At 49.5% G+C, this 24043-nt stretch overlaps 2 protein-coding genes across 2 annotated transcripts in view; both read left to right on the top strand.

The window, feature by feature from the left end:
* BAHD1 (bromo adjacent homology domain containing 1) overlaps positions 1–9549 on the top strand; it is a 37816-nt gene extending 28267 nt beyond the window's left edge. The window contains exons 5-7 of the mRNA XM_064513323.1: positions 434–510; positions 2971–3062; positions 6172–9549. Of these exons, the coding sequence (XP_064369393.1) occupies positions 434–510; positions 2971–3062; positions 6172–6361 (359 nt within the window). The 3' untranslated portion in view covers positions 6362–9549. The remainder of the gene's footprint in view (positions 1–433; positions 511–2970; positions 3063–6171) is intronic.
* Positions 9550–21124: 11575 nt separating this feature from the next.
* On the top strand, positions 21125–23510 carry CHST14 (carbohydrate sulfotransferase 14). Its single transcript, XM_026115526.2, has one exon. The coding sequence runs from the start codon at positions 21193–21195 to the stop codon at positions 22309–22311; it is 1119 nt and encodes a 372-aa protein (XP_025971311.2). The 5' UTR covers positions 21125–21192; the 3' UTR covers positions 22312–23510.
* Positions 23511–24043: the final 533 nt, after the last annotated feature.

Raw genomic sequence — 24043 nt, 5'->3', positions numbered from 1 at the left:
CTAGCATCTTGTGCCCAAACAAGTGACTGTTGTGTGGTGAGGCCAACCTTGGTCACGTCACCCAATGGCGGCAACTCTGGTGTTGGTCTGCAAGTTAGTGCTGCAAGTACTAATCTTTAGATGAGTGTCTTTTCCAGCTGCGAGCTGGAATGGATACTCTCCCATATGGCAATGTTTGGGGTTTTTTTTTGTTTTTTCTGTTCAGAACTGACCTCTTTGGGAGGACGTAGCTTACGTAGTGGGGGGTGAAGGTACAATGGAATAGTAACGTGACGAAACCTAGTTCAGCATCAGATACTGTCATGACACAGCTGCCTTTACATGAGAGCTACGGAAATGAAAGGGCTGAAGCAGAAGGAGGAAGCTGAATGCTAAGGGGAAAACACTAAGGGGAAACTAAAGTCTTGATATATTTCAACAAATCTTCTTGCAGGGGAGCTGATGATGAGCCTCCTGTGGTATTACAGACCGGAGCACACTCAGGGAGGCCGCAATCCCAGTATGCACCAGGTGAGCCATCCAAATGCTAAGCTGGAGGTGAGGGAGCTCTTGGCCCAATTCCTGATGTGTGTATTTTCTTGCGAGAAGAGGGGATTAGTATGCCTATCCCCCTACGTTCCTGCATGGCCTCTCAAGCTCAGGGGGCCCAAAGATCTGATTGGAGTAAAGTGGAGCTGTCTCTGGGCCGCTGTGCAGCTGTTGCCAGATGTGTCAGTGTCCTGTATATGTGCTTTCCCCAAATTTGTTGTCCTGTGCAGAAACTCTGGGCTATGAAAGAATTGGCTCCATCTTTCCTGTGGCCACCTTTGTGTTAAGTCTTAATGTTTCACCTTTTGCCCTCTGAGAAAAGTCTGAGCATCAAGTGAAAAGTTGCTTTGACTTCTGCCTTGGAAGCAAGGGAGAATGAATTTATATAGAAACCAGATCAGATGCCTTTCCAAAAAAAAAAAAAAAAAAAAGAAAAGGTATCCCAATTCATCTAGAAATGCTGAGCTCAATGCAGAATTTCAGCCAGGAATTTTTGCAATCTGTATCATGTAGGATGTTGGAGCAGATATGTCTCATACTGCCTTTTTTTTTTTTAATCATAAAAAAACCCTGAATCTGCTACTTAAACTGCAGAAATGTGTGTGTTTGGTGCAGAAATGTGGATGCATCCTTCTCCCTACATCTAGATTTGTGATGAGAATTAGAAGCTGACTGAGGATGTTGTGCCAGTATAATAGAGTTCACTTTTTAAAAGGAAAAAAATGTGTGAATCATTATGCCTTCACGCCTTGCTCTGCTTTGCTTGGGCTTGTGTTGGGTGACAGAACAAGCTGTTTTTAAACAAGGAGCAGAGAATTTGCTGCTGTTTTCAATCCACCAGAAGTCCTTGGTGCCTTTTGTTAATTTTTTAAAAGAAGAGTAGGACTGGAAAACAGCTCATGAATTGTACCTGCCGGACTTGCAGGGCACAGATTAGTTTCTAAAACAAAATGCGGTACCTTGTATAGTTTTCTGTGTCCATAAATGATGCATGACTGTAACCAGTTGCATTTTAGTGTAGAAAGAGCCAGAGGTTTGGCTAGGAGAAGTTAAGCCAGGTTTTTGCACACCTGCTTAATTACACAACACTTCAAATGCAAGACTGAGTAGCTGGGATGGGCTTGCCAAAGATGACTCAGATAATCTTGATTTAAGGAGTAGACCAAAACCTCTAACGCACAGAATCGAGGTGTGGTGTTTTCAGTTTCTGTGATTAAGCCTGTCCCCAAACTGTAACCCTGCTTTCTGAGTCTTCTCGCCTGCTTCCTTGGGGCTGTAAGTAGGAGCAAAGCCTGCAGGTAATGCTTTTAGACTTGTGCAGAGCATCTTTATTTGCAGAGATCTTCTTTGTTGCTGTAGCTAGGCCTGAAATTCTTTAAATTGGCTCCATCTGGATTGCTCCATATCTAACCACTCCTGCCTGCAGCAGAGCCAAGTTGCCTAAATTACCCTGGAAGAAAAGGCTATTGCCACTTTCATTGCTAAAATAACCTTTTTTTAATTGAACTGGGATGGGGAAAGATTTGGAAGAAAAGGGGTTCCTGTATCTTTGAGACAGAAATGGATTAGAAAGACTTCGACAGTGTATCGGAGGCTAGCAGTAAAGATAGCAAAGTGCTATTCAAACTCCATTTCTATTGCTTAGCTGTACAGATGAATTGGAAGGGTTAGCAGCGCAGGGAAGGGGAAATGAATGAAGAATGTCCTTAGGAGCTTGGAGAAATGTGTGGGCGGAGAGAGCTCCCACCTCCTGCCTGCGGGAGTATTGCTCACTGGATTTTCTGGATGCAGTCTGAAGGCTCTTTGCGCATGGAGTCTGTCTGTTTGCAAAGTCAGATTTTAGGATGTGCTAGAGCAAAAGCCCCTCTTGCTGGGGTTTTCCTCTTGCTTGGTTTCCTGGGCCTCTGCAAGGCCTGTGCTGATGAACTCTGCCTTCTCCTCTCGTCTGTCACATTGTTATTCCCAAGTATTGGAATAGTGTTTTCAAAATGCTGCTTTTTTTTTTCCTAGCACAGCATTCAGAAAAGTAGTCTCGGGTACTTCTCAGGGAAGAAGGCCACAAGCTGTCTGTCACCCCCAGAAGGAAAGAGGAGGCAGAGTGGTGTAGCTGGCAGTGGCCTTGCTGTTGAAGTGCTTTTGAAATGCTAGCACTGCTTGTGACACCTGGCCTCGCAAAGGGTGTTGAGGGGTTGTTAAATGATGGGAGAGCTCCTAATGTTTTGCCTCTGCGTTGATGGGCAAAATCATGCTGCACGCTGTAAATAAGTCGTGACCCACACCTGGAAGGTGTTTAGGATATGTGAAACCAGCTTTAAAGAGCATCTGCCGCGAGCATGCTTTGATAGCCTCCGCTCTGAGACTGTGGGAGAAGAAGCCAAGCTGGCCCTGCCTGCCGAGCAGCTCCTGGCCACCTGGGTGACCTCTCTCTACCTTCTCTTGCAGAATGAGATCTTTGCGTCCCGGCATCAGGATGAAAACAGTGTTGCCTGCATAGAGGAGAAGTGCTACGTGCTGACCTTTGCAGAGTACTGCAGGTAGGTGGTGCTCTTAACTTGCTGCTGTTCCCCAGACCTGTCTGTCTCCAGCTTTTGTCACTCTTTCCGTTACCAGCCATCATCCAGCAGAACCCTACGTGACCTTCAGGCTTTGGGTCCACTTGGAGTCGGTTGGATTACACTTACTCAGTTTGGTACTGTAATCCAGGAGTGCTTCTTGCACTCAAGTTCTATTAAATATCTCCTTGCTCTGTGTTTTATAGGTGCTTTAAGGGGCTTATAAATGTCTGTGAGTGCATGCCATTGGTACCGCAGCATGTGGACACCACTGGAGGACCTGTAATGCTGGAGCTAAATAAGTAGTAACATAAAAATTGAGCAAGGCTGGAAGTCATCCTGTGCATCCATTCATTATGGAACACGTGTGCCGTAGCTAGCTAAAACGCCTGCTGATGTGCTGCTGTCAGTATTGCTACTAGATGCTGGTATACGTGTGTGCAGGTTTGGATGTTTTGGCAGCAGCATTATGCAGAGTAGTGGCTAAAGCATCTACAATTAAACTCTTGTGATTGAATTAAATCTTGGCGAGGAAAAACCTCAGGCCATCCATAATCACAGCTGCCATCCTTGGATGGATAGGTGTCTGTGGCAGAATGAAAACTGGGATTGAATGGACACTTGTTAAAATGCAAAATGACCTCTTTGGCTTTGCTGGATCCTTGATGTTGACTTTGTAGTCTTATTTCAGGAAGATTTATTAAGCCCCACTGCTCTTTCCTTCGTCCTTCTGCTCCTCACCCAGGGCTCCACTGTTTAGATTTCTAAAAACAAACTATTTTCTAAACTATTTTTAAGCCGAATTTTGCTCCCTTTTTGAAAACTCTAAAAACAAGGTAAGCTTTGGATTCAGACAGCTCACTTCCTTTCCAACAACTCAGTCCTTTAGAGTAGTTGTTGGCAGGCTGTTGTGGGTGAGGTCTCCCTTGGGGCAGATGTTCCCTGAAGGCAGCCTGAACTCTTTCCGTGGAAGTCTGACAAGGAGAGAAAGGTGCTCAGAAGCTTGGAAGGAGCTCTAAGTGATTTAGGAGTTGTGGGCCAGTCAAGCTAGCTCTACTGACGACTTTCAAAGGCAGCTTTTGTCCTTGGTCAGCTTTTCAAAAGGATTTACCAATGTAGGCTGCAAAATTACATGGCCACAAAACCTCAGCTGTACCCACAGACTCCTGCAAAAGGGCTTTTAACATGGCTTGAGATGCCTGGCTGGAAGCAGCTAGCCAACTAGAAGAGGGATTTTTTTTTTTTTCCTTGCTCTGGTTTATTAATCCTGTAAGTGCTAGTGCGGTTGACATCATGAAGCTGTTGATATCCTGTTGCTGCTCCTACCTGGTGCATGTGAACGGCTCAACAGCTCGGCACCCGACAAGTTTATCCCTGACCAAAGGCCAAGCTACTTGACTTGCCACAGTGCGACTGGCTTTTCTAGCCTGGGGTGCGGACAGGACGGTTGGTGTTGGAAAGATGTATCTGTAAGGGATCTGTGTGTACCCGCTGTTTGGTGTGGAGCTGGACTGGTCTGAGTGGTCACAAAAAGGATGGCAGCTTTTGTTAGCGGTTGTTTCAGGAGCTTGTTTGAAAACTGACTTTGGCCCAAATTCTTCCAGGATCACCCCTGTAAGGTGTGCTGCCTTCAGAGGCACCTCAGACGTGAAGCTAGGATGAGCTATAAGGTCTCATTCAAACAGCCTGCTTAATCCGTTATATGTTAGGGTAGGAAGACTGACTGTTGGATTGACTGTCGTATGTTTGGATTTAGCTTTCTCTTGGTGCTTGCTCGGTTGATGTGGATAAGTGATTTTGAACTTAAGCTTGGTTAAATGAGAGTCTTGCCTCACCAGCAAGAGCCTCGCATCCTTGGTGGTGGTGCTGTCTGGCACATGTTCAGATGAGGGTGGAAAGAGCCTCTTGAGGATTGTGTATATTAATGGCTAATGCATACATCCTGTGCACAAAAAAAGTGGCTTTAACTCTAAAAATATTCCACACTGAGGGGCCTGTATCCTGATGCTGTCTTGGTGGGAAAATTGCTGGGTTTGACCCTTCAGTTGCATTGCTTTGGTCCAGGCTGGGGAGAAGATTGGGGTTTTGGGTTCAGCTTGCTGAAGGAACACAGCTGCTGCAAACCAAGGCTGTCATAGAAGCCTTTGGTTGCGAGTGTAACACCTGCGCACCCCAAGTTGCAGTGGCTACCTGGTGAACAGGTACCTGGACAGCAGTTGTTGCTGCTGTCTAGCCAGAGTTGTGGGAAATACAAAAGGCAGAAACTTCTCTGGAGGCTTTAGCAGGCTGTTCTTGCTGTCACTGCAGTGTACCTACCAGCTTGGAGCTCAGAGCACCTTGGTATCTCCCCTCTTTGGGTGGCCTGGCTTGTTCTGCACCTGACCTCAGTTTTGTGCTCTTCCGGCTGTTGTTGAAATGTTTGGGATACCTGCCATCGGGGATGCCCACAAGGCAAAAAGCTGGAATGCAGCTCGGCCGAACAGATGCTTTCTCTCAGAGTGAATGGCTTTATCGGTTACTCGGGGAAGTGTGGATTGCTCTGAAATGTTGTAGAAGGTTGTGCATGTTCTCCTGTAACAGCTACTTGACTCGTAAATGGAAAATGTCAGCACAGAGCATCTCACTCTTGCAAGCATTCATCTAACTGCTGTGAAACTGTTGACTGGAAATGGAGCGTGTGACCCTGCCATACCCAGTCACCGGCGCGTCCGTCTGAACGATGGCCTGGTGTATAAGCTTTTGCTGGGGCTAATTAACCAAAACAAGGCCAAGGTAGTAAAAACAAGATGGATTAATTGCAGTAATCTTTCATACTGTACAACATATGGAATCTGCCAGCACAGAAATAAACCTTTGTGCTACTGCCCATAGGTCAGAGTGGGATAAAAAGCAACAGTTACTTTACATTTTCCTCTTGAGCAAAGGTTAATTCTCTTCCATGCTCTTCCCCTTTTCCCTTCCCCTACCCTTCGTATCCTTGGATAGCTGTTGTGATAGTTTCCTGCGAGACATACGGACATGAATAGTGAAAGCTGTGCGGTAAGAGATTAAATGAGTTGATGACAACTTTTCTCATGTAATTGCATTGCAGATTTTGTGCCTTGGCAAAGCGTCGAGTCGAAGGGATCCCAGGCAGGAAAACCATTATGGTTCCTCCCTCGGAGGAGTACTCCACACCTCTGCACCGCAAGGTGCCCGAGGACACTGACCCTGAGCTGGTTTTCCTCTGTCGTCACGTCTACGACTTCAGACACGGGCGCATCTTGAAGAACCCACAGTAGCACAACTCTTCAGCCGCACCACAGTGAGGATGAGCGGCACCGGAGAGCCGATGGCAGGGTGACGGTCTGGGACATCTGTGCGCTCTCAACAGCTTGTGCTGCTTGCCAGCGGGTGGGCCCAGCGCTCTTTCCTCGGACTGAAAAGCGTGTGCAGGAGCAGATCCCTGTGGAGGAAGGCAGCAGTTCAAAGCACAGCACTTCATTAAAAGCATAAATGAAAATATATACGTATAAAATAAATATATGTATATAGATATAGGTACTTGCATATGTAAATCTATATCTATATATGTATCTAGAGATGCATATATTGGGAGGGGTTTGCAGGGGATAAAAGCCAGTAACCTGAATCCAGAGCCATCGTCAGTGGGAAAGGTCAGAAGGTGCAGGAGGGATGCTTTGGTGCATGGTATGAGTCAAGCTGTGACAGTTCTGTGGTTTTCATGTCCTGATGTGAAGTGTGAGGACTGAGATCAGTTCCTTGGTGCAGAGCACAGGATAGTCATCTTTGCCCAGCAGAAAAGACAGAGGATTCTTGGTGAGTGAGAGCTCCTCTAAAATACACCAGTTCCCTTTGAAGCTACCTGGATGTGGAGTGGCCTCCTGTTATGCTTGAGTAGGTTTTGCTCCGTCGGGGGGAAGAAGTGGCCCCTTTTTCTCCTAGTGTTTCTCTTCCCCTCAGCTTCTTCGCAACTTTTCTGTGATTCACCACCCTGGACTGGGGCTTTGCAGCCAGCCCTGGAGATCTCCTCCAGCTCAAAGGCAGGCAGAGAGTCAACACGATCGTAAGCTTTACCTCGCAGCACAGTGTTACGGAGAGCTGTGCGGCTGCTGCAGATGCCCTAACCTAGCCCCAAAGGATCTCTTGCCCCAGCAGGCATGCCTCATTGTAAAGCTGGGGGTCCCCAAGGTGGGCTCCCTGCGGGAAAACCAGGCTTCGTCTTCCCTTCCAAGTGTTGCTCTTTCTCCAGCAGTTGTTAGAGGGCATAGTGGTGGAAGTGGGTTTTATTCTCTCTTCTCAGTTCACTTTTTGTTTACAGCCCCTGTTGCCCCTCGGTGTCTTCAGTGTTTGAGAAAGCTAGAGGCAGGGGGAGAAATGGCAAACACTGCTCTTCTGGAGACTTGTAAACTGCCCCGAGGTGACTGTCCTGGCCCTGGGCGTACTGCTGAAGCCATCAGCAGTGCTGTCTCAGCGCTGCCTTGCAGCCTCCCCGCCCCAAACTCATCCTGGCATCCGAGCAAGCTCACCAAAGTGGCTTTGTGGCTCCTGAAAGGAACTGACCAGGGAGAGGTTTGCATTGACAAATGCTACCTGATTCCTACGGATTTGTGCCTCTTGCCTTATGTCTATAGATCCTAGATAGACTGTAGTTTATCTTAACGCAAACTGTTCAAGTTAATTCTAAAGCAAACCAAAGGACAGCCTAACAGAGTCCACTGGATCAGTCACACAAAGCTGGGGATCCGGTTGTAGATTGCACTAATTCAAAGAACGTGAATCAGCACTGTATCGGTCCTCATATCTGCTGACTGCTGGCTGGAGTCACTCGTTTAAACTAGGGATCTGCATTTTCAGTTTTGGGGGGGGAGGGGGGGGGTTCTGAACTAGCGTTAAATGATAGAAGTGTTCATACTGCTTTAACGTTGTCCTGTCAGTGGAAGTGGCACTACCTATACTCACCACGGAGACTGGCGCGTCGGGAATGGAGGGCTTGTCGGCTTGCTCTGATACCTACCTGGCCTGGAGAGAACCCCACAACATCAAACCCATTAAATGGAAATTGTGTAACCTGTGTTGGTTAACACAGGAGCTCTCCAGCGTTTTGCTCTACATACCAAAGAGGGGAACATGTCTAGAAGAAGAAAACTTGAGATGAAAAGATCTGATGCCCACCACAGTAGGACAGCAGGGCACGCGTCTCCCTGCCTCAGTGGACAATTCCTGCTCAGTGTTGCAGAGGATGATGGAAAAGCCTGTTGTTCTTGCCTGTGTGGCCCCGGGGAAAACACCCAGCTGTAGGAGGTGTGATCCTAGGTACGTGAGCAAGAATCCATGGGTGAAACATCTAATCTCATTTATACCTCAAGATACTGTTAGTGTCGAAGTAATTGCTCAGATTTCTCCATAACAGTTAGCTTGGACGCTGGTGGTCTCTTGGAGCGATGTGGTCAGGCCGCAGCTGCAACAGCGCAGTATCGGCACAGAGCCAGGATTGCTTTAGAGACTCTGGCTCAGCCGGGTGGAAGTGCCGGAGGGTGGGACGAGGAGGTGCCGGAGAAAGCGGCCGCTGATGCTGATGGGCAAGGATATCTTCAACGGCTCTTCCCCTTAGCAGTGAGGGAGGATGCTGGAGAAGCGGAGCCGCTCCTGCCCTTGCAGCCCATCGCGCGGGGTGCTTGTGGCCCAGCTCAGCCAGGGGGATGTGGTTCACCGTGACGGCGTGAAAGGTCAGGGGACCCCCTCAGTGCACATGCTTGACTCGTTAGGGCCTCCTTTGGTATCTGGCCTGGAGCAGGCAAGCTGCTTGCAGCTACCTTCCTCTAGCAAAGGTGCCACCAGACACACCGTGTTTCAAGACTACCTGCCAGTCCAACCCCGAGCATTGCTGCATAGTCAGGGAAGGGTTTGAAGCCCTGCCTTGGAAACCACAGTAACTTGCTGAAATTCCTTCTCGTGACCCCTCTCCCTGCCAGCTTCCACCTTTGTCCTGACTCCTCTCCAGGTAGAAGAGAAACTGTCCTTGCCCCAGGTCTGGAACAGGCTTTGGCCCGTGTCTGGAGAGGCCAAATCCAGACTTCTCTGGCGTGAGAATCTGCTTCAGGCCACAAACGTTGTTCAAGATTCACATGGTTGCTTATGCTGTTGGGCAGCCAGCATGTAAATGAATCGAAATGTCTTATCCATAATGAAAATATTTCATGCTTTTTTAATCTATTAGATATGGAAATATTTTTTGAAACTGAAAATGCAGTCAGTAGAATTTAAATTGAAACGTAATACATGTAAAATATATTTTAGTTGATAATTTTGTAAAATGCACTTTTTTTGTGTCTCTTCCCTGGTTTCCCAGATCTGTATTTCAGTGTTTACAGATGGAATGAGAACATTCCCTATACCCCCCCCCTTCTGTGAGAAAGATATATTAGAAGTAATTCTTAAAAAAAAAAAATAAATTTGAAAAACCGTATTGATTTAGAAAACAGGTCAGCCTTGCGCTTTCTCCTCTTCCTCTCGTGAAACGGACATGAAATCCCAACCCAGGCCCACGCGGGGACAGGCGGCTGGCGGGGCGAAAGCAGGATGGGGTTGGTCGCGCGGGAACCGCCAGTGCTTCACTATGGGAGCGCGGACGGCAGGGTTTGGGAGCGAGAAGAAGTTTTCCCAGGAGGAAAGGGACCCAGCCTGGAGCTGACCTGCTGTTGAGCTGTCTACTGCAGATGGAGCTATGGAAGGGGTATCAACTGGGGGATGCATTTTGGGGGGGAGTGGGGTTGTTTTGGTTTTCCTGCGGTCTGCTCTCTGCAGCTGCCCTCGTAGGAATATTTGAAAGCATTAAAGATGGGGAAGGTGTTTGTGGCAGTGCTGCAAATCTCGGTGCGTCGGCCTGTGCTTCAGAAATGCTAGAGGGGAGCCTGCTGAAACGTCGCTTTGGGCAAAGCGTTTTGCAGGGTGATGGGGCGCAGTCGCCGGACTGCTGAAGCAGTCCTGGGAAGCGACGTGGCTCTTCTCCGCTTAGATCTTGGTAGCTGCTCAGCTAGAGCTGTCTTGCAGGAGCTGAGTGAAAGCAGGGAGGTAGCCATCCAAGGGCCCCTGCCAGGGCATCCCTCCCTTTCTTAGCAATAAAACAGCTTCTGTAAAACTTCCTGCGGTATTTGGAAACTCCTCCGATCCCGCCTTGCTCCCTTGGCTCTCGGTAACTGCCTTTCGCTGGCTTTATCTGTTTTCTGCAGCGTTAACTGAATGCTTTCCAGGAAAGGCTTCCCTGTGGCTTCCTGGGGCCCGGTGCTCATGCCTGCCGGCCCCCCCTCAGCTCAGCGGGCATCCAACTGCCAAAGCAACTTGGAGTTGTCCTTGGGCGAGGAAAAAATCTGGTTTGCCTCGTTGCACCCCTGTCGCCCCGAAGCCCTGCGATCTCTGCCTCCATGTGTGAAGGGCAGCAGCTTCTGGGGAAAATCCCCACGCGTGGGAAGAGCTGGGAAGCTGCTCATCCCTGGAAAGCGCAAAAGGGTTCGGTGCCCTTCCCACCGAGGCTGGGCTGAGCATCTGCGTTGCGGGTCGAAGCAGAGTGGTTGACTGCAGCTGGGCTGGGCACGGTAACCGCAGCCTTAAAACTACGCCTCGCATCCCTGCCGCCCGTCTCGGCGACCCGGGGAGCGGTGCAACAACAGGATGGGGTTTTCTGCAGCGGCATCGCTGCCTCTGCTCCCGGGTGCCCTTGAGCGGGAGGCTGCGCGATTCTCCCCCGCACGCGCTGCCGGCAGACCTGAAGGCGATCCGGTGCACGGAGCCGCGGCTGTAGCTCCCGAGCCCCTTGGATCGCCGTCCCCTACCCTGCTGTAACAGCTTCCAGCCTGGCTTCATGGGATTAGGTCTCTTTTGCCCTCGCTTTTCTGTACCTACCACATTTAATGAGTCTTCCTGAACAGCACTGCTCCTTAACCCGCAGGTGGGTTAAGCACAAACCTGGAGAAGTGGATCGAAATGAGAGGTTTTAGGCTGAAAAAGGAAACCTGCTTGATAAGGACATGCACTAGGCTGTGAACACCTTCCCAAAGGGAGTAAGGAACTTTTTCAGCGACTTTTAAATTGATGAGCTCGTATGGGGTCAGTGGGTGTGATATTCCTGACCCCACTTTTTGCTAAAGAACCAAAGTTTGCTGCCTTTTTATTTATTATTATTATTTATTATTATTATTATTACACCCCCTGCCCTGCACATACCTTTTTCATTGCAAAGTAAACCTACTTGAGTGCTTCAGGTTTGGAAAGCGCCTGCCTCTACGGCTTGGGGAGAAACGTTTAAGTTGTATTTAATGGGAACAAGAGGCGTGTGTGGAGATTCAGGGGTAGCAGCGTGGGCTTCAGTAACTCGGAGGCCAGAAGTTTCACCCAAAGCTGCCCTCTGTGTGTATCCTACACCTCTGGGCAGCTCCTGGGCTTTGCCAGGTGGTGCCGATCTCTCTTAGGACTTGATAAAAAGGACAAACCCAGAAAAACCTTCTCTATCCCAGCTTTTTTTGCGTAGTGAGCCCTTGTCAATGGGCTAATCTGTGGTTGACTGCAAAGTTGGGATTAACGTCAAAGAAAATTGGATTTACTGTTGAAATCAGCTACCCAAGGGAGGCTGCCCTGAGCCTATCCAGCTCTTCTGGATTTGGCATTAAACAAACTTTTCCTGCTCTTGCAATGCAGCTGGTGCTGGGATCATCCTTGTACAGGACAGCCTGGTGAGCGCCTGAGCCTGGGGCGTGCAGGCGTGCAGTGCGACAGGCTGGGCCTGAATCCTGCATCGCTTTGCAGCAAGCTGAGGATGTCACAGTGGTGCCACTTAAATGAAGGAAACCCTGCTATTTTTGATGAACCCAATTATAACGGTAATTAATGCAAACGTTCGGATCTCCAGGGCCTCTTACTTTCAGCATGCTGCATCTGGAGATGGCAATGCACAACAGCCCTGTGGAAATTGCTGGGAGAAGGTGGCACTTGGGGTGTCGGGAAGGAGCAGTCAGGGCTATAGGCACCTGCAGAGGCTTTGGATGAGGTTTGGGTGCTGGGACAAGCATGTCAAATGGGTGGGAGATGTTTAAAAGGGTGTCCTTATGCTTGGGGAATTAAATCCCTTGAGATGGATGGGACAGTTCAGGCTTTCACGTTACTGCTGCAGCCTCAGGGAAGCTGGTGCATCCACTTGCTTCATGGCTTGAAGCTTTTCTTCACTTTGGACTAGGTCCTTTTTCCCGGGAAGACACCAGCAGGGCTCCTAGCATGCAGTTCTGCGGTAGCTTCCCCATGGGGCTCGGCGTTGCCTTTCTTCCTCCTTGCAACTAGCAGCTAAGTGACCCCAAAGCAGCATTCGAGGCCTCTTCTGGTTGCCACAGTGTCTTCCCATCAGAGCAAGAGCTGGGAGCTCCTGGTTACATTTAACTGCTGCTTTGTGCCACTAATTGGAATTGACTGTAATTGTGGCAAAATTCATCCCAGCCAAGAGACAGGAGCAATTCTGACTGTCATATTAACGTGACAGAGCACTCAGTCACTCTCCCAGCTCGGTCCCTTTAAAGCAGCTGCTGACAAATGAGCTGCGACAGAGGAGCAGCACACGTATCTGCAGGAGGCTTGCTGTCCTGGAGCCAGCAGGATCAGGCCCCAGGGCCACTGGCGTCCTGTGGGAAAAAGGGGCACCCACGTGTCCCCGGAGCGAGCGGCCAGGGTCTCCTGGTGCTTGAGCGTGCTCTGCCTTGGCCCTTCTGCAGCACCTTCCTGCCGGGCTCAAACCTTGAAAATCGATCCTGCAAAGAACGAACGGCGAACAGGACTTCTCCATCCCATGCCATTTCAGCTCTGCGAGGGGGAAAAAGTGACTTGGAAACATTTTTTTCTTCTTTGGTGCCTTGGCTGTGGCCGGGGTTCCCGGGAGGACTCTGCAAGTGCTGGTCATCAGCTATGGAGCTGATTCCTGTCTCTGCCTGCTCCAGGATGGTCAGGTCCCAGAGCTGCTGGCACAAACTCCATGTTTTATGTTTTATTTTGGAATGCAGCAAAGCTAAAGCTGATGCTAACCCTCTCCTGATATCTCCATGCCCGACAGACCAGGAAGCAACAGCTGGAGGTGATTGCATGTTCCCCCCGCAGCATTAGCAGCTCAGGACAAGTGCGAACCCCAGCTCACCTTTTCCTTCAAACGGGACTCCCCTGCAGCCCTGGTGTCCTCTATGGGGTTGAAATATGGGAGCCTTTCCTTTTCTCCCATGCCCTTCTCACCCCCTCAATACAGGAGGAGGATTTGGCCTGGCATGAAAGCGTTCTCAGCTGCCTGAAACGGGCTTTCATAGCGCTGCCACGCTGGCTTCCCCCTTGAAACCTGCTTAAACTAGGTTTAGCTTTTAATACGGAGCTGGAGCTTCTCCTACCTGGGACATCCGTCTGCCTGCGCCGCTGGGAGCGGAGACGGTGACTCTGTGCCCGGCTCCCCTAATGATGGGGACAGCACGCGCAGCCCAGGGAAGGGTGGTCTGCCAGGAGGTCACGCAACGGGGACCCAGGTGGGACAACGTGGCTCCCTGCCAGCCAGGGCTCACCAGGTGCTCCAGTCTCTGGGAAACCTTAGACCATCCCCTAAGGCAGCCTAAAATTACTTAATTTTCTCCATGATGTTAAAACAGGGCAAGGTAATGGGGAGCATTAAGCCGAGGAACTCCTAGGGAAGCGAGCGTTGCACTCGTGTAACTTACTGCTATAGAGATGAGGTGGCTTTTCCATCAGACCTCCTAGTGACAGCGGTTCATCCATTCTTAAGAGGAAAGGATATTTAATAAAGGAGACAATTTAAGCCGGCTTTACAAGACAGGCTGAATGGAAGCACCGTTTATTCTGTGGCTTCATATTTAATTTTAATATCTCTATAAACCTCTGCAGAGCGTTCTGCAAAAACAAGCTAGAATTTGAGGACGTTCGACTACCCAGTAATTTCTGAAAGCAAATCAATTTAACAATACTGAAAGCGGCCGGCATCCCCGTGACCACTTCGTGCTCTCCATGGCGGTAAGAGAGCTGCAATATTTGCATTAGAAAATGGACAAACCAACAGCTCTTGCTGGAAGGTGTTTTCGATAGGATATCTAGCAAAACCCCCAGTGATGAGCTGGGGGTTGGCGAGGCAGATTTTGGGAAGGGAACGGCCAGCAACGGCTACCACAGGCCAGACGAGAGGGTTGCAGGCAGCAGGCCTCCGCAGGATTGTCCCATAGCGAAGCTGTTTGCCAGGCAGCTGCTTGGGGCTCCCTACTTAGGTTCAGACTTGAAGCTCAAACGGCGGACGATAGCTCTGTGCCATTTTTAATAAGCCCCCCGCTGCAGCGGGGCCAGCCTGCACGCAGCATCGGCCACAGCTTTCCAAATACGCTGTCTACGTGCCAAGTTATAAGGTTCACCGTACGGTTTTTTTTGTTGACTTAAAAAGTTTTGCTTACAGCATCTCACTTTGGGGTCTCATTAGTCCACTAGCTCTTTCCAGGGGACCTGTTGTGTTTGAACCTCTGGGAGAGTAATGTGCATCCTCCTAGCAAACCCAGGACCTAACGGTGATGCCGCAGCCCACTGACAAGCCAGGTCTGGCGTAAAGGACGTGACTTTTTTCAGCTTTCGCCCCAGAAAAGCAGGCGTGCTGAGCAAGCCTGTGCTGAAGCCCAAATCCAACCATTTTTTTCCTGATGTCCGAAGCCTGGGACGGGGGAAGAAAAAAACAAACGCATTTGAGAGGCAAAGCATGTGCTATTTGCCACCACTGGTGCAGCCTGCGGTCCTGCCCTGCTGCAGGCACTGCAGATCCCTGATGCACTGAAAAGGGGACTTGGCAGCCTCCTCTCCTTACTTCTTGGCCAACTCTCCAGCAGAATAGCGCTACCAGCAGTTGGCACCTTCCTCCTGGCCGCATTTCCTTTGCTGGATGAGGGAATCTCTTTGCAATCTCTGCTGGGCACTCTGGGCAACAGGCTCTGCCGCTCGCCTGTCCTCTCGAGGTTAAGCTCCTCCTTATTTCCAGCCTGAATCTCTGTTGTTTCGACTTACGACCATCGTCCCTCGTCTTCCAGCACCCATTCGGTGCCAATCTACGATCACCTCTCCAACAAATTTCACGGGGCAACGCAGCCGGTCTGTGGGCTGTTTATGGCTACTGAATGCATGAAAAGATATTGTGAATCAAACCAGGGCTGAGGTCAGATGGGTAATGATCAGTCCCTTTCCGCGCACCATTTTTCTTGCGTTGTGATGATAACGTTTGGTGCCAGAGACGAGATGCTTCGGGTTTTAAAGGCACTGAAGCAGATTGAGTCCTTGCTCAGCTGCCTCTGAAATTAAATGGGTCGCAGAAACATCAGTCAAACAAATTCAAGCAGTGAGTACCAAAAGTCTTGTCATTGCCACCGAGAGATGATGCTGGCCAGCCACCCAGCAAACAGTAAAGGAACCTGAGCTTTGACTACGTCCATTTTGCTGTTTCATCCAGGAAGGACATTGCTCTTCCTTATCATCCTGATGTTTGGGTTTGCTTTTGTTTTGTTAAGGAATGTAAGTTCTCCTCGGAGGCGTCAGACTCAGAAAAGCATCATCAGATGCAGCGTTCTCCTGCACCTCCTTAAAAGATGTCTCTGCCTCTCAGGCAAGGCTTGCGAGGAATACATGTAATGAAGAAGAAGTATTGCTAACCAGCCACTAAACTTGCATGAACGCGAACAAGGTATTTTCAGGAGACAGTCAACCCTTCTGAAACTATTTTTTCCTGGAAATAATGCCTCATCTAGCACATTTATATGGGATCTGTAATCCAGTTAAGTCAACTATTTAGAAGGTAATGAAGCATAAACCCTGCAGCAATTTCCATGTGTATGGATTGGTTCTCGCACTGCCGTGTCCCTGCCTTTGCCCTTTAGGCCACATTAAACCATATGGTTCCTCTCAGTGGGGAAACGCTAAATAACAGGAATAAACTCATTTGCTGTGAACAAGAAGTTGGTTACGGCTACCATTTGCGTACATCGCTGTGACTACCCTGAACTCTCCCTGTGCTATTTGAGTGTGCAAGGCTGGATGGAGAAGGAGTAACGATGCTGTTGGTGATCATCGGAGAGGATCCTGTGGGACTCGGAGCTTCCTTACGCCCTGCCAGAGCCATTTGTGAACTTCAGGCAATTGCCTATCATAAACAGCACTAGATGTACCGCAAATGAGTTGAGAGACTTGGAGACTCTCTTGCAACATGGGCTTGTTGGATTTAATGTGCATATTGAAAATGGATGCTAAAATGCCTGCTTTGCCTGGCCAGCTCAACCACCGCGGACCAGAAATGATCTAAACACCTGGGAATTGAGAAGGAAGTACACTAAAGGGAAATTTTACTGATTCCAACTGAATATTGTTTTCTCATAGAAATGCAAAGCCTTGATCAGTGTCTGCACTGGTGCTGCCAGCCTCCGAGCAAGGCTGGGAGCAGCTGCCAGTAGCTGCACTCCTTGGCACCCAGTGCCAAAGAGCCAGTGCCAGCAAAGCTCTGACTCATAGAGATGTGGTTACCGAATTGCCGGCCCCATTGCACTGGCCCAGGTGATATTTATGAACTTTCTCTGGCCTCCTACCCAGCTGGAGGAGATACAAGTGTGGCACATGGGCTCCTCCACAGCTCATGTTGCCCCCAGGGATAACATATAGCCTCTGCGTTCCCCACGGGCTCCCAGAAGCCTTCACAGCCTGGCCCACAAGCTTTCCTGGAGCTGCCTTCTCGGGCCGGTCTCCCCGGGGGCTGCCCCAAGCTGGGAGCACCCAGAGGACTCCTGCTCTCGCCCATTCAGGGATGGCCTCCTGCCACTCTGCGAGCCCTCCGTCACGTTATCCGTGCGATGCCCAGGGATCTGAATGCCTGCCCTTTCTCCCTCCTCCTTCTCCTCATCCACATCCCACCCCTGCGTTGCAAAGCTGGGCAAAGCTAAGATGGGAGGAACCGCTATAGCTTCTGATAACGTAGGTGGGTGGCCAAAACCAGTGGGTCTCCTTGGCCGGAGGCCTGGAGCACCATGTGTCCTCCATCTCCCCTTTTATATTTTGCCCCTAACTTCTCCAGAATAAGACCTAGAAGTCTGAAATTGCTTAGTTCAAAAGCAATTGCATAGATGCACACACCTGAATAGAGAAATGGCATTAAGCTCAGCATAAGATCTTTGCAAGTTCAGCCAGCTGTGTATCAATTAATCTGCAGTTGCAAGACAAGCAGCTCCTTCAGCACCATGTTTTCATTGAAAATAGTGGGTTTTATTATGAGGGAGATAGACCTAGCCTATCATAATGATCTCCTCTGAATTATGTAGCATATTCATCCAGCATGTTTGAGTTGTTTAAAAAGACTTTTGCCCAGAGATAAGAACTCATGATCAGCTCACCATGCTTACCCACACAGTTAAGAGGCTTTATTATACTAAATTACTGGATAATCTCTGGACACACAGCCACAACATCAGATCTCTTCTTCCTAAGGTTTCATGTTTTACTTCTTGATCTAGAACTGCTCAGATCAGTCGAAGAAGTCCCACGTGCCTATGAGGGTCGATGGTCCCTGTCCTCATAGATTCCCTGAGCCTCATAGATTCCCTGAGCTCTGCTTGTGTGGGAAGTTGGCATCAGCTCAAGCGATTGTACTTTAAAGAAACCTTCTTTCTCTTACTGAGCTTTTGAAGGCCTCATGCATTCTTCCTTTTCCTGTTTCTCAGATTGAAATAAATATCTGCCCTCATCCAGATGACCACCAGAGCCTCGGTACAGCATGTGACCGGGCTTGAGATGACAATCAGCATCTAACCTAGCTCTGAGCTGAAAGGACGGGAGTGTCTCTTAGTCTTTCTCTCCATCCCTCCTAAGAAGTACTGCTTTCCTTATTAGACCACCATTTCTGGTAGCCAGGGCTCAATTGCATGGCCTGCTTTTAAACCTGAGTTTGCCCTGCATAAATGATGCTGGCAGCCCAGCTTAATGTAATGCATTAAGGCTTTCTGCCCCCGCTGTTGGGAGAGGTCTTCACTGAGCTGGCAGTAACTGTCTTGCCGGGGATTGCAATGAGAAGCTTGGTTGTGCTTGGCTGTGGGATATCCAGGTTTGCCAACACTGCACACTTATGGCAAAGGCAGTTGTGGCAAAGAGGCTGCAGCTACACCCCAGGAGTGGGTGAGGATCGCAGCAAAATCTGGCAAACTATCTCCACGGGCATGGCTGCACTGCTCTTCCTTGTCCCAGGGTGCTGCGTATGGCCATGGGATGCAAACAAGTTATCCTGACTTGGGGACTCTCTCTTCCGCATCGTCTATATGGACTTTTGGGTTCCTACAGATGAAAGGCACAGTTTAAGTGCAGGCTGTGATTCACCCGTATATAGCAATGACAGCTGGGTTTGGTTAATCTATTGGGCATGCGGCAAAGCCTGCCTGTTTTCGCAGGCACTCACAGTGGGGGTGGACCAAGAAGGTTGTTCTGTGCATTGCTGTAAGTGCGTGCTGCCGGTACGGGGGACAAACAGCAATGTGTACTGTAAGCGCTGTCCAAGTTACAGGAGGACATAGGTTTTTATGGCTTCACGGATGTCTTTTTAAACATGAAAAAGCAAAGGAAGAGACACTTCTAAATTTTACATTTGAGTAGATAAGTACATTTTATTTCAGACCATGTAGAAGGCAATTTCTTAACACAATGCTCTACACGCTCCAGCAAGCTTCAGCGATAGCATCAGTTAGCTGTGGCTAGTCATTATGCACTAGTCTGGGCTAGGCAGCCGGATGATGAATATGGCAGAAATACCTCGCTGTATTACAGAAATGAGCATCAAAGTTAGTCCATCATGCACAAGCACCACGAAGACAGCAGATCAGTTAGAGGAAATAGCACATCTGCAAGCTTCTTCATTCCCAAGCTTACAGTTTCTAATTAGCATCAGTGAGATGCTCACAGATGCTGTCATCACCAGACCTTCGGTTTCTATGTGCCTCTTCTGCATGAGCCCTGTAATTCTGGCAGAGCCAGAATTCATATTTAGTAAGCCAAAGTAAGGGGCGTGGGGGTGGCTTTTAGCTACTTGGAATAAAGTAACAGAGGTAAATGGTGGGGTCTGTAAGCATTTTGAGAAGTGCTGTGAATTATAAATCCTCCATATGTATCTGTAAGAAAGAACTAAACACCTCCATCACTTGTGCTTTGTACTCTAAGTTTATAGGCAAACCACAGTAGCCTAAAGTTGGGTTCTCTCAGCGACCTTTTATGTTCTGAATGCATCTATTTTTTGAAGAAATAGATATCATTGTAAAGTATATTCCAAGATACTTTTGCACATTCTTGCCAGGCTTAACTGTTTGGAAGATTAAATGTATTAACATCCAGAGTGAGCACTAGGCAGGCTTGGTATAAACACAGTTAGGGTTTTTTTCAGTTAACATGGGATTTAGCCTTGCAAATGAACAAAATGCCCCCTCCCCCTTGTATCTGCTTGGCTGTGTTGTTTCTATAGAGACCTTGCATCCTATCAGACACCTGTGCTATTAAGAGCAGTCCTTAAATCAAAGTTTCCTTGCATACCTAGGAGAAAAATAAATCCACAGACATCTTGGGCTGCCTTCTACTTCTAGCAGTCTTGAATACATATTCAGAACACCTCAGTTATCATATACAACTACTCTAGACCCATCTATATTAGGAGTGACAGGAACAAAGGAGGAAAAGTGGTGCCAGACTAATGTGCCTTATAAGAACAAGAATTTCCCTTAGCTGCTTTGAAAACAATACTAGTGCCTGTGCAGGACTTTACTATAGTCTGTCTTTCTCTCTAAGATGCAGGCTTTCCAAGCAGGCCTGAGTCTCATCTCAGTGCCAGAGATTATCTACACTGGCATAACTCCATCTTACTCTGGTGTTGAGATGAAGATCAGCCCCTAGGATCTGCCCTCTGAAAGCAGAGCACAAATCTGGTAACACTACAGATCCTGCAGATTTACAGCCGTGCTGCTGCTGGCGTAGCAGACTATCCAGCATCTTCCTGAAGCTTATATTTACATCACAATTAAACCGTAAAATATAAAATAATCTATCTGCAGGCTCTCACACTTCACTGCAAATGCTTTGTCTGCATTGGCGGACAAAATGCTCTTGGCTTTTGATCAAAGAAAACTAAGTGGAAGCTGTTTTCTCTTAAAAAAAGCTTTTGACAGCGATAGTCCTAGAAGCACAGGCCCTGCGGTTTGGGCTAGAAGCGCATCGAAGGAAAACACGTGCCACACCGTGAGTACAAAATGATCTGTGCTCCAGCAAGGAGCACAGATTGAGAAGCTTCAGCATTACGGCTGGCTCGGGGGCTGCCTACCTGGGTCTAACCACGAGCCTCTGGTGAGAGCTTGGTGCGACTTCAGCTGACGAGGCTTGGAGGGCGGCAGCTGCCCCGGTGCGGTGGCGAGGCCTGGCACCTAAGGGCCAAACACAGCGTGGAACGGTCACTCACAAACCGAGCAGCACTCCCGCTCGCACGCGCCACGGCGTATCGCCGGAAACACAGGCTACAGCCGCGTAATTAAAGACGGTGTCGCCGCGCGCATCCGCACAGCAGCCAAGTGCGCGGCGTAGCCTTGGATGGCCCGGCTCTAACGCCAGGCCGCTGCTGGAGCCTCAGCAGCCGCCGCGCGAGCAACGCTCACCCCGGAGGCTCAGCTCCCCCTAAATCGTCGCATACCGCCCCAACCCCGAGGGTCTTTTTAATAAAAATATACATTAAAAAGTCGGCCTCGGGTAGGGTTGGGTGGCCGCTGGAGAGAGGAGGGCGTTACACATCCGTGTAGGCACCTGCGGCGCGTTGCGACGGCCGCAGACGAGCCGGAGGCGGCGAAACAGCCGCCGCGCCTCCCCGGAGCCGGAGGGGCAGAAGGTAAACCCGTCTCCGCCAGCGCCCGGCCCCGCGCGGCGGCGGGGCGGAGCCGCCGCGAAATGGCCGCCCCCGGCGGGCCGCGGCCCCGCCCGCCGCCGTCACTGCCGGCCCCGCCCCGCCCGCTTCCCGCTGCCCGCCGAGCCGGCAGCCGCGACGCGGGCGGCGGCCATGCTGCCGCGGCCGCTGTGCCCGGCGGCGGGCCGCGGCGGCGGCGGCGAGGCGGCAGCGGCGGGGCGGCGGGGCGCCGGGGGGGCCCGGCCGCGGCGGCGGGGCGGCGGCGGCGGCGGCGGGGCGGTGCTGCTGCCCTCCATGCTGATGTTCGCCGTGATCGTGGCCTCCAGCGGGCTGCTGCTCATGATCGAGAGGGGCATCCTGGCCGAGGTGAGGCCGCCGCCGCTGCACCCGGCGGCGGGCGGCGAGCCCCCGCGGCGGCGGGCGGCGGGCGGCAGCAGCGACCTGGAGCACCAGGTGCTGCAGGACACGCGCAACCGCACCATCCGCGCCGTGTGCGGGCGGCGGGCCATGCCCCGCAGCGTCTGGGACCTGCCGCCCGGCCAGCGGAGGACCGTCCTCAAGCACCTCCTGGTCAGCGACAAGTACCGCTTCCTCTACTGCTACGTCCCCAAGGTGGCCTGCTCCAACTGGAAGCGCATCCTCAAGGTCCTGGACGGCGCCCTGGAGAGCGTCGACGTCAAGCTCAAGATGGACCACAAGAGCGACCTGGTCTTCCTCGGCGACATGAAGCCCGACGAGATCAGCTACCGCCTGAAGAACTACTACAAGTTCATCTTTGTGCGAAACCCCATGGAGAGGCTCCTGTCGGCCTATCGGAATAAATTTGGAGAAATCAAGGAGTACCAGCTCAAGTACGGCGTGGAGATAGTGAGGCGGTACCGGAAGGGCGGGGGACAGTCCGCGGGCGACGACGTGACCTTCTCCGAGTTTCTGCGGTACCTGCTGGACGAGGAGGCCGAGCGCATGAACGAGCACTGGATGCCCATCTACAACCTGTGCCAGCCCTGCGCGGTGCGGTACGATTTCATCGGCTCGTACGAAAGGCTCAACGCGGACGCCAACTATGTGCTCGAGCAAGTGCAGTCGCCCTCTTTCATCCGCTTCCCAGAAAGACAGTCGTGGTACAAGCCCGTGACGGCAGAGACACTACATTACTATCTATGCAATACTCAGCGCAGGCTTATAAAAGAACTGCTGCCGAAATACATCCTGGATTTCTCCTTGTTTGCCTATCCTCTTCCAAACATAACCAGCGAATTTTGCAGGCAATGAGCTTTTTCCTGCTCCAGGGGATCCCCAAATACGGTTTTGCTGGTACAAGAAAGGACTCTGCAATGTGGATTTTTTGGGTTGCTTTGTCGGTTTTGATACTAGCGAAAGCAGTTAGACCGACATAAAGGGCTTTTTGTCAGCTTTGTTTCAGGACCTGGTGTAAACTCGATCTACGCTGCAAACATTTGCTAATATAACCATTTCTATGAATAATACGTTGCTTCAGGGTCAAGGAAACACTCTGTTCTATGCATTAGTTCCTAATTTTATACTTTTGAAACACTTTTTATATTAAATGTTATATATTGCCTTTTCTACTAGACTACCTTTTTAGTCTTTATATTGTTCCAGTTTTAATATGTACATATGCCGCTGAATTAAGCACAATAGCTTTTGTATATCTATTTTGTTTTAAATTCTTTTTATAGCATGGCACAGAAAATATCCATACGAAAATCAAGAAGCAGCCATATTTTAAGTGCAGTTTTTTTCTTCCATTTCCGTGTTTCATAGTGCTGGCTGAATCACAGACAGAACCTGATATAGTACTTGATGCTCTAAAAGTTACTCCAAGGCAGTTAAAACTGTTCGTAGATCAGACTGGAGGTAGGTTTTGGGGAGGGAATAGGAAAAAAAGGCTTTTGTAAGCTAGGCCCTGCTATCCTTTATCTTCTCATCTGGAGAGGGTGGTTAAATAAGTCTGGTTTTGTTCTGTTACACTAGTAATACCTCTTGTTTGGTTGTTTTTTTATTTAGCATTTAAATAAAGCCAGTGATAAGACAATAAAAAGACTCTTTGTCTTATTTCCTGTGATTTAGGATTTGAAAGTGCCAATTGTTTACCCGGCAAAGCATATTTCGTGCAACATTGAGTCCTAACAATTTGTTCTTCCGTTTCCCTTCGACTCGAAGCCATACAGACTTCTGATAAGATAAAAAAATCCTAGCTCGTATGACAGAGAACAACCAAAATAATTTATATGTGCCTCCTTTACAGCCTCGTTTTACCTTCTCCAGCCGCATTTGAAACAACTGAAATTGGATGATCAGTTCTCCTTCTTTAATAGATGCACGCACCGTTTCCGTAGCTATTTGTATTTAATCAGGACTGTTACATTGCAAAAGCTTGGAAGACGCTGTACCATGTTGTTCCTGGGAAGCTGTGTCCTGATTTTTAATAAAATGTCTATGTAAATTAATCTGTTACTTAGTGCTTTTCCTTCAGTGTTAGTATTTACTTGTATTCAGGCAGCCGTGAGAGGCCTTTCACATGTTGTGCTAGGTCGCTGCGTACACTGCCATCACCAAATACAGGCAATTCCTGACTGATTTTTTAAGTGTCAGACCAGAGGTAACAAGTGGAGAAGGAAGTACAAGTGAGCAGAACAACAGAACAATTATACGATGCAGGCAATTTGATGAAAAATAGATGCCTGCTTGCTGTGGCATTAACACGAAGCAGCACAGATGGTTAATAGGCGCGGCGGAGCGCTGATGGCTTCCCGGGATCTCTTTAAGAGGAAAGGAACTTAATTTTCTTTAGAACTGCTGAAAATTTGCCGTCTCCCAGGTGCTCATTGCAGCGCTAGCTCTCTGCGTGTGCGGTGGCACCTTTCGCCACAGTCCGGCCTCCAAAATCATCCGAAGGAAGGGCATGGGACCACGTCCCTGAAAACTCAAAGTGGCGGGATGAAAAATCCTGCCTGGGGCATGACCCGAGTAACTTGATAGA

The sequence above is a fragment of the Dromaius novaehollandiae genome, chromosome 5 (assembly GCF_036370855.1).
Source record: "Dromaius novaehollandiae isolate bDroNov1 chromosome 5, bDroNov1.hap1, whole genome shotgun sequence".
Lineage (NCBI taxonomy): Eukaryota > Metazoa > Chordata > Aves > Casuariiformes > Dromaiidae > Dromaius > Dromaius novaehollandiae.
The sequence above is the reverse complement of the archived record's forward strand: the minus strand, read 5'-3'. Positions and strand labels throughout refer to the sequence as shown.

What these genes read in the sequence shown, in the direction of transcription:
- CHST14 (XM_026115526.2), top strand. Translation starts at nt 21,193, where the DNA reads ATGCTGCCGCGGCCGCTGTGCCCGGCGGCGGGCCGCGGCGGCGGCGGC.